We start from the raw sequence: 10,152 nt of genomic DNA on the forward strand, positions 1-10,152 counted from the left end.
AAATGATCATGATTCTCATCATTGATCTGGTGTGCACGTAATTATGTCTAAATGTCTAGATCTTTTGTATTTATGTTTAATCTGCAATAATTCGTCATAAGGCTTGAAAGAAGCTGCGTCTTAGTTACAGCTTCTATTATCATTTCATACGAATTACAAATCAAAATAAACCAAACAAAATTTGACATTGTTAATATTGCATTATTGATCGCTACGGCGGAGAACTTTGACTATTAAATATTATATATCCTCGGATTCGAATCTGTGGAACAACATCGACAACTTGGGACTTAGTAATGGTTCCCTTGGTCACTGATAGATGTCGTTACAGTCGCGTTCAGAATAACATCATTCGGTTGCAAGTTCCGAGAATAACTTTTATGAGCCTTGAATGCATGGATTGCCTTGACACATTTTATTAAATTTGCAGCTGCTTTCAGAATAAAAAGTTTATTAGTAAAAATTCAATGAATAAGAGGAAAATTACGGTTTCATTTATTTTGTCCAGTATGTTATTATTCGCGTGTTTAGAGTAGCCACCTACGCGCATGCGCGACCACATCTGACTCACCGTGGCAGTCAGTGCCAAAGAGTTGCAGTTGGTTATACAACGTTCGCGTTGGAGCGTTGCTTGTTAGTTCATTTTATAAACACGCCGTTTGTTTTTGTGGACAAATATAATCGTAAGTAATAAAAATATATACTTACATATATTCTAATTTGCTATATAATTTATTGTGTAATTAAAGAAGTAAACGCATCTCTTATAGTAATATCTTTATACGACCGGCGATTTCGTTCGTTCAATGGCTTATTATTTTATATTATTTATTTTTACTTAAACCAGACAGTTTACATTAGCTAAGTGGAAGTTAACGAGTCTATAATATTTGTTATGTTAATATTACAACACAGGCGCGTTGGCTCAGTGGTTAGGTGTCGAAACTTCCAGCTTATATGATCTGTTGTTTGGTATTCGATTTTGAGTGATGTTATTCTATAACCCTCATGATATTCATTAAATTGTAGCTGTTACTTATTTAATATATTAATAGTAAAACTTTCTAAATGTTGATAATCACGAGGTAATAAAGAATTTTTACTTTTGGGGTAAAACATTTCAAACTGTGATGCATCATAGATCAGATACTATTATCTTTTTTGTGCTTTTGACTTTATTATTTCTGTATTCTGCTTCTTAGTTTTCTTTAATTGATTTTAATTGTCATTAACCACAGATAAGATATAAAAAGATATAGTTTAAAAGGTATATTTAGAATGCATTTGAGTATAAATAACTCGTAACTAAATCAAAAGAGGTAAATGCACTAAATGGATGGATTTAATAAATGAATGATGGATCGATATAGTTCATGGTGTTTATATTTGTATGTAAGTGTATGAGGGCGTCTGCACATCGACCTCGCCAGCTCGACGGTCGCGACCGCGTGGCGACAAAACATGTCGACCTACGAGATCCATACCTTTTTTGGAGAAAAGATCTCCTCGTTCTACTGTACTTTATTTTACCTTCGCCTTTACATTACCTTAACTTTTATATATCTAAAATGTAACTATAACATCTTGAGATGAGGAAAACAATCTAAGCAAGTGATGCGTAGAGTCGATTTGTTGATGCTAAATCTAAATTCTGTGAAGTCTTGCTAACTTTCCAAAAAAATACGCGTCACTTTTAAGTCTGTGGCTGAAAACACAATTTTTTTATTTCGTAGTTGTTATTTTAAGGCAAAGATTATTTTAATTGAATAAAAGTTTTTTCCTAATAATAATACTAAACAAACAATCATATTTTGAGAAGGTTTGAACAAATGAAAAACATGTTTTTTTCCGCATTCCAGCATTGAAGCATAATGTCTCACACAGTGACGATTACTCGGACAACCACGACGAGCACCGGCCATGCCATCTTCGTTAACAATGGCTACCTGGGAACATTGCCCGGACTTCTTAAACTAGCGCAACTGGTATGTTTGAAGGGTTCTTTATGACTTCTAGCAAACGTAGTAGACATTATTGCTTAAACGATTACTTTTTAGTTATGAAGTCAAAAAAAACACCTGGAAATTAACCTTTTTTAATTTCTTAACAATGAACAGCGCCATCTACTGGATTAAATATGAAAAAATGCAGATTCTTTTGAAACGTTTACACACAAAATGATACCAGTGATTTCAGAGTTCATTTCAAACAAATTAAAGTCTTTAAATTGAGTTGACACATATAGTTTACATTATTTCTATGTCATTGATACTGGAATATAAGGAAGCGAGTTACGCAAGCGCTAATTTTAAACACGCCAATTATCTGACTACTTGTTTTAAGTTCAAACAAATGACAATAATATTGTTAAATTACTTTGATAGATTTTGTATAAAGTATAAGCGTTTTAATAAAGTCTTTCAGGCTGAACATAAAAGATAACTAGATTTGCATATAGTCATTAATATTTGTTTATATCGTTATAATTTTTAGTTGCAATCCTGAGGTTTGAGACTCGTTTCTATGTTATTATAAGCTTAAGATTTTAAGCATAATCAATCATTAGTTATAAATAGATAAACAAATAGGTCTCGAATTTAGATATACTTCATTTTTATACAACCTTAAAGTCCATTTATTCATCATTTACTCACACGTGGCCACGATTTATATTCGAGGCTCATGCGAGGTTAACATCGCTTTCCTGTTTCATGAAAACATTCGAAGCGATGGAAATACCTTCGTATACGAAAATCGGTCAGGGTAAACGTTTTAAATTCCTGATGCTTCATAACAAGAGCTTTGATTTTCTTGTATAATTAAATTGATAGATAAAATTACTTAATACAAAGTAGCAGTATATCAGGTAATCTTACTAATATTATAAATGCGAATTTTTGGATGGATGGATGTTTAAGCCTGGAAGAACATATAGGCTACTAATTAAGTTTTTTTTTAATTATGCGCGGACGGAGTAGAGGGCGACAGTTAGTTATCATAAGGTCGACGTAATTGTCACTAACTAGATTAGAACTAATGATTATATTGCTGTCAGATTTCATAATTACTTAGATTTTTGTTAAAATTTGAAATAAAGTTGTTAAATAAGTTGTTGATAAAATAGATAAAAGTTGTTAAAATGTTAACAAAGTGTAAACGAAGTCTTAAGTGAGACGTTCTTTTTGGATACTCGTGCTCTAGGCCGCGGCTCGGGCGTGGCGTCATCTCTGACTCAATATTTATTTTGAGTCAGCGATAACAGAGCTTAAATTAAACGTAAGAAACTAAAGTAATATTATCTTAAACTATTTATTAAAATAACTAAGAGTTATCAATAACATCTATATAGTTCTTCCTCTTTCTTAGCAATAATAATCTCATATTTAACGAATATGTTTTTACTTAAAATAATAATGTAAATATTATGTAGGTATATCTATATTTTAAGGTTATTTTCTGTTTGTCAATCACAGTTTTTATTAACTATGTTCATTCAATTAAATTAACAAACACCTGTTCTTACTCACATTAGTTAAATACGTGGTAAAATATTAGTTCATTCTACAGTAACCTTTGTAACGATTTTCCTTAAAATTGCTCGGTTGGTTTGTAGTAATTGCATTTCGTATTGAATTCAAGGTTTCAACTGGGGGACCTCGTTTACGAACAAATATTTAGCGAATTGAGTCGACGACAGTTTAATAGATTAATTTACGAAACGCTTCATTAAGTATATAGATTCTAGCCTAGACAAAATAACGTTAGCTTAACTATATCTGGTCCTTATATAAAAGTTTATGTAATTTTCATACATAGTTGACATTCCCGTATTTAAATGATATTTTGTCTAATGGTCTATGACTTATCTAATAATCTTGCAAAGTATTTATTAAAGTTTTACGCAAATGCAATTTTTGTAATAGAACGTCGTATCCCGAGACTATGATTTCATAGTCTCAAACTATTTTTGAAGTATACAAATTTAATAGCCGTGTGTTCAGTCGATGTGTTTATAATTCACAAGATTATAGTGTACATATTTTTAATACGAGATATTATACAATGTTTGTCACATTCACATGAAATCTTTGAAGATTTTGACTTAATTACTTACGTAAATTTTTTTAGCTTAATAAATTGGTAAATTAAAAGGAAATATCAAATTTTATACAAAATTTCATTATAAAATAATCAGGAGGTATAATGTACAAGTGTATATTATAAGTGTTTTATTTGTGTTATAACTAAAGGTAACAAAATAATGGCCAAAGCTGTTGTTAAAGTTAATCAAGAATACTGTTTTCTTATTGTTTATACCTACTTCTTTACAGTTGCTGGGGGCGGCGTGTGTCGGCGTGGTGGGGTATTACCTGGAGCCGGGTTTCTATAGGTACAACAATCAGAAACCCGAGCTCTTCTTCCTACTAGTAGCGGTCGCCTGTCTGGTCGGAACCTTCTGTTTGCTTACCGCCTGCCTCGTGTCCTTTACCACTGCATCTATGATATCGAAAACTATATACGTAAGTTTGTGTTTGTCTAAATTATTCGTAGATTTAATTAGATCTAAGTTCTTAAATATTCAATTACAAAACCTTGTCTCTCAAAACAATAAATAGAATCTGAGAGTTTTTATGAAACTTAACTCTTAAGAATATTATCTGAATATTTCCAGCGACAAAGGCTTATATTATCCATACTATTCACTCTACAAACTCTCCTCCATCTAATCCACTTCCTCTTCCCATCCGTTTCTAATATGAAAAGGTTAGGAAGGGTAAGGAGACTAATATTAGGCCTCCGGCACGCTTGTCATTTATCAGACGAAACGCGGAATGACTTCCATTTCACGCCTGTCGTCTGTGCGGTCGCGGTATTGCACGGGCGTGCCGGTCCATTCGTGAACAGATGTTGATTATACTAGGGTCTACCACTGTTTACAAACATGTCTTTTCAATTTTATTATAGATACTTTTATTTTACTACTTTTTTATTTAATTGTCACTTCCAGGAGGTGATATACCACGGAGTGGCCTTTATATTGTACTTAGCAGCTGGTCTGACACTTATAATTGAAGTTAACCATCAGAAAAGTAACTATCGGAATGATTTTGAACCTTATTTGGCTGCAGCAGTAAGTTGATTTTTTTTAAATACATTTAATTTGATGATAAGATTTTTAATTGAGGTAAATAAATAAGCAAAAGGAAAATTATTAATTTAATCGATAAAGAATATTGTCGGCAAAATTACTGGTTTGATTAATTGCTAGTTAAAAGAATTTTGCTAATATGATAAACATGTATGAGAATATTTATTCTTTTTTTAAATACTAATTCTTTGTCCACAGGTGATGGGTCTTGTAATGGCCGGTCTCTATCTGCTTAGTACTTTCCTAGCGAATCGTACCTACCGTGGTATATAAGATTTAATGTAATAAAACTGGTTTATTGATTCATGTATACGCCTTACGATGTCGTTTGTAACATAAAATATATGCTTTCTGTACTTTAAGTTTTGTTCTATAAGTAAAAGAACAAAGAAGAATAATAAAAGAAGAGAGAATAAATATTCCTTTGAAAACATGTACAAATATTTTATGCAAACATATACAATAGAAAAAGATTTGAGAAATAATTGGATGTCGTAGTTTTGCTTTAATATAGCCTCTTGTGTCTAGTCGAAGAAATTTTTTTGTGACGTACCTCGATTAACAGAGTATGACATTAAAATAAAATAGAATAATATAGATTCTTCGTTATTTAGCGTTACTACTTTATGACGATCGCCTTGTTGTTTACAATAAGAGATAATTGTAAAGCAGGAATAATTAAGTTACAGGTCTATTTATTAACTTAATTAAAGATATTTAAGTAAAATAAGAAACAAATGAAAACTTAACATAAAACACTTCTGTTTCTGTTTCAATACTTCATTAAATTACATATTATTATGGAAATGGCTTCAAAAGAAAAATGTTATTCGCGTAGTTATAAGAAATTGTATGATTTCCGTCTTATATTTTTTGAATGTTTCCATTTTTTTAAAGTTAATCTGTTGCAATTTTTGAATAATTGTGATCCAAATTACTTTGTTCTGCAAAATAAGCACATCAAACATGTTAAATTTTATATCAATAAGTAACACCGATTGTTAATTAACACATGTTACGATTATGTACCTATTTATATAAATTTAAAATGCGAAATCGATGTAAGTAAAATTACTTAAAATATAGTCGGTTTATATTTCTCAGGTACTTTAGCTAAGAGCTATTTAACCTGCTTATGAAGTCTAACCTTTATTTTATCAGTTGAAATGCGGTTAGTGTTACGACAACATATTGTCTTCCACTATTTATTTTGATATATTTTATTAAGTTATTGCTTTTAAGGCTATTTCAAAGGCAAAAAAATATATTGAACATGTCAGTCTATATTTATTTTGAATAGAATTTTTGCATTTATTATCTTACGACTATATTGTAGTGTATTGTCGAGATAATTAAAAAGAATAACGACTTATAAAATCGATTAAATTCGATATTTTTATATTTAATATAGCTTGTCAATACCATATTACAAAATAAGATACATAATAATAATATTTTTAATTATCAAAATGTATAAGATTACCTTAGATTTTGACGATTACACATTTTTTGAATCTTTTTTCTAAATAATATTCATGATTTTAATATTATAACTTTGTGATGAAGTATGTTTTTTATTTTTATATGTGTAATAAAATTTGTAATTTCTTAATAAACGTGTTTTATTTTATAATTTCGAATTATGAGGACGAAGACAAATTGTACCACGATTAATTTTGGGCCCATACGATGTCCACGGTGACATTTCACGTTTTCTGATTTTACACGAAATCAAAAACCTTTGGGATATGTGGGAATCTGCGACACGACGGCGTTGATGGCGAAACATGAGGTAAAAGTAGAAAAAGCAATGAAATGTAACTTATTATTAAAAAAAAAAACTAACACAAAATTTGCAGCTACAAAGAAACTTTCCACGAAGTTTCTTTTCGCCTTTATTGAAAGCTTAATAAGATTGAAATTTGTTTGAATCTTCATCTCTTTGTGGTACAGGATACAGGGATGAGTATTTCACCTTATAAACAATAAGCCAAATATAGAATTAACCCTCCACGACGCGTGCGCTCATTTATATTTAGAACGGGAGTCCACGCACAGCCGATCGTAACATTCAAACAAATCTCTGAGACTGTTCAGACGCACTTTTTCATTGAATTTATTTACATACATTTTATATCAGCTAGTTGGAGAAGAACCAATTTTTATTTAGGTTAGAACAATAGTAAACATTACGGTCAACGATCTCGAACTGGACGCGCGAATTTAAAACTAAAAATATTAGGTATGACTAACTCTCTGTAAATTGTGAAATTCATTCAGCCTAGTGAACTTCCCGTGGACATTCCTAGTCTGGTTTGGACGTGTTTGTGCTCCCTGAAAGATTTGAAACGATTAAATAACGAAACATAAAGTTTAAGAAATGACCCGAGGACCGACGATAGTGCGGGTGGCGCCCAGCGCTGGACATAGCGGGGGAGGCATCAAATGCTGTTGCTGCAGATGCTGTGAATGCATCAACTTTGGATACTTAACATCACAACATGGTATAATCAAACTAGCCGAAGCCGTAAGTACCGAATTAATTATTTGTAGAAAAAATACCTAATTCTTTTATATCTTTTAAACCCTACTTTAAAGAATATTTACTCGTTTCAGATGTTAGGTGGCCTTTGTCAAAGTTTGCTTGTGAAGTACGGTATGTCTGAGGCCAGTGTCATGGGCTCTGCGTTCCATGGCTTTCTCACCACAGCATCAGCGTGTCTCCTCACCACGTCCCTCCTCATTGCCTGTTACGTACTCTCTTCTAATTCTCAACAATTGATACGACAGTCTATATTCGTAAGTTTGCTCCTTCAATAAGATATATAAACTTTTATTTAATGTGTATTTTTCCATTAATAACATAATATACAGTTAGGAGCGAAGTTTAACAATGTAAAGAAAGAAACGCATAACAATTGAAATGCGAACGAAAAATAAGTTCAAAAGTCTATGATGAATTGCTAAAATATAGTAGCAACAGGTTATTTTAGTTAGGTATTAAGTCATGATTTGCAATCGTGACTAACGCTAAGCCCTGAAATTGAATATTACACTTGAGTAACCTCTAATCGCGTCTTGCCATCTTATCATTTGATATTATCGTTATGATTATAAAAATAATGGTAATTGGGCAGGGCTGTCGGTTGTCGGCTGACGATTGGTTTGCTGCAAATTGCACTTGAACTTTATGACTAAATTGATTAAATCATAAAACGTATTTTTTCTTAATTTTTTTATTATCGTATAATGCGGATAGACTTAACGTAATTTTTAAACTTACGAATACAATTAATGATTCTAATTCTGCCTGGCAGGCCATCATTATTATTATCTAGCCTTTTTTCTACCGAGAGTCGACATATATATATATATAGCAATGTTAGTTGTCATAATTGAAATTCGGACGAAAAAGCCCTTGTGGCTTTTTAATTTGCAACGAATAACAAGCGTATAAGGAAAATCTGTTAATAATATTATACAATATTAATAATAACCATTTTTATGTACCTAACATCAAAAATGAAAATTTTCACTCAAATGAATGATGTACAAAAAAACAATTAAAAAGTTTTGTAATGATGGTACATGTAAATGCAAAAAGAATGCGCGTCATTATCGTGATTGAGAATTAGTAGGAAATTAAATATTCTGTTGGATTTTAGTAAATAATGTAAACGATACAAGGTATATATTACTTTAAAATCTATTAATCAAGATATTGATCATATGATGATATACAAATACCGAAATTAGATAATTTGCAAGGCTAATGGCAACACTTTTTGGCATTGTTTAAATGCAATTTAATTATTTGACATGTAATTTTTATGGTTTCTGTTTATTTTTCAGGAATTTGTATTTAACGCTATTGCCTGCTTCTTATATTTGTCAGCGTCATCATATATGGGTGTGGCAGTGAATATATATTTGTACCCGAGATATTCCTTAATCAACATGTACGCCGCGTATCCCGCCATGACAGCCGTATACGTAAGTGACGTCCGCTATTTAATTTCTCAATAAAGACATCCGTATTACGCTAGGGAATTATCTAGAACGTTCTACATATATTTTAATATTTCAAGATTTTTATAGCGAAAGTTGATATTTAGAAATCGTACTTACAAATCGTAAAAGTAATTACAAATTGGACAATTTTGATACACTAACCATAGGTTTCTGAGTTGTAAATCTAAACATATTCATTTCGTCAAAAATAATGTCGGAGATGACGATATATTTTATACAGCGATTTTAGTCTCGGAAACCAAAGGTAAAAAACATCCCAATTATGAACTCGTTAACTAGATGTTAAGTCCTCATATTAACCAGAATTAGGAAAATTAATTAACAAGCAAAAGAAGAGACAGATATTTTTTAATTTGATAAATGAGAAAAACATACTTTAATAATCAAACACATTAATTTATTTCTTCGATAATGTTAATTAAAGTCAACAAACTGCTATCATTTTATTGAAATGGAGGTTTTTATGTTTAATTTGATAATATATTTATTATTGTTCCAGTACATTGGTGTTATAGTCGGCATTGTGCACGGAGTTGACGCCTACATATCATATAAGTACCATAAGGGTATTCGATAAGACAACGATTAACAACAATAACAAACAATTTCCACTCTTGAACAACTTGTATAAAAAGATACATAACATTATATTTAAACTAGCTGTCGCCCGCGACTCCGTCCGCGCGGGGTTAAAAATAGATGTAGGCCGATTCTCAGACCTACTCAATATACTCACAAAATTTCATGAGAATCAAGCCGTTTCTTAGGAGTATGGGAACGAAAATTGTGACACGAGAATTTTATATATAAGATATAATAATAACACTAGGTTACAACGAATGTTAGTTTTAGGGATACCAGCGATTTGGGCGACATTTCTTTGGCGCCCTTTATTTACTATGTCTTAGGTTTACGTGAGACTGTGTAATTCCCCCCTTACGTTACGGGTTACAGCAGTGGAGTTGTTATAA

At 31.2% G+C, this 10,152-nt stretch overlaps 2 protein-coding genes across 2 annotated transcripts; both read left to right on the forward strand.

Annotated features, from left to right (window-relative positions):
• The first annotated feature begins 494 nt into the window (after window positions 1-494).
• Window positions 495-6,114, forward strand: LOC106128270 (uncharacterized). The gene is made up of 5 exons (XM_013326578.1): window positions 495-683; window positions 1,860-1,985; window positions 4,332-4,520; window positions 5,009-5,131; window positions 5,348-6,114. Exons 2-5 carry the CDS (start codon window positions 1,872-1,874, stop codon window positions 5,420-5,422), a joined length of 501 nt encoding a protein of 166 aa, XP_013182032.1. The 5' UTR covers window positions 495-683; window positions 1,860-1,871; the 3' UTR covers window positions 5,423-6,114.
• A 1,118-nt stretch (window positions 6,115-7,232) lies between these two features.
• On the forward strand, window positions 7,233-9,844 carry sing (MARVEL domain-containing protein sing). The gene is made up of 4 exons (XM_013326617.1): window positions 7,233-7,676; window positions 7,766-7,948; window positions 9,002-9,142; window positions 9,681-9,844. The coding sequence occupies exons 1-4, from the start codon at window positions 7,530-7,532 to the stop codon at window positions 9,756-9,758; spliced, it is 549 nt and encodes a 182-aa protein (XP_013182071.1). The 5' UTR covers window positions 7,233-7,529; the 3' UTR covers window positions 9,759-9,844.
• The last annotated feature ends 308 nt before the right edge of the window (window positions 9,845-10,152 follow it).

This window comes from Papilio xuthus, unplaced genomic scaffold, assembly GCF_000836235.2.
Source record: "Papilio xuthus unplaced genomic scaffold, Pxut_1.1 DF828780.1, whole genome shotgun sequence".
Taxonomy (NCBI): domain Eukaryota; kingdom Metazoa; phylum Arthropoda; class Insecta; order Lepidoptera; family Papilionidae; genus Papilio; species Papilio xuthus.

What these genes read in the sequence shown, in the direction of transcription:
- LOC106128270 (XM_013326578.1), top strand. Translation starts at nt 1,872, where the DNA reads ATGTCTCACACAGTGACGATTACTCGGACAACCACGACGAGCACCGGC. An exon ending in TTCTTAAACTAGCGCAACTG is followed by an intron (nt 1,986 to 4,331) that starts GTATGTTTGAAG and finishes ACTTCTTTACAG; the next exon opens with TTGCTGGGGGCGGCGTGTGT. An exon ending in AACCTTATTTGGCTGCAGCA is followed by an intron (nt 5,132 to 5,347) that starts GTAAGTTGATTT and finishes CTTTGTCCACAG; the next exon opens with GTGATGGGTCTTGTAATGGC.
- sing (XM_013326617.1), top strand. Translation starts at nt 7,530, where the DNA reads ATGACCCGAGGACCGACGATAGTGCGGGTGGCGCCCAGCGCTGGACAT. An exon ending in TGATACGACAGTCTATATTC is followed by an intron (nt 7,949 to 9,001) that starts GTAAGTTTGCTC and finishes TTTATTTTTCAG; the next exon opens with GAATTTGTATTTAACGCTAT. An exon ending in CCGCCATGACAGCCGTATAC is followed by an intron (nt 9,143 to 9,680) that starts GTAAGTGACGTC and finishes TTATTGTTCCAG; the next exon opens with TACATTGGTGTTATAGTCGG.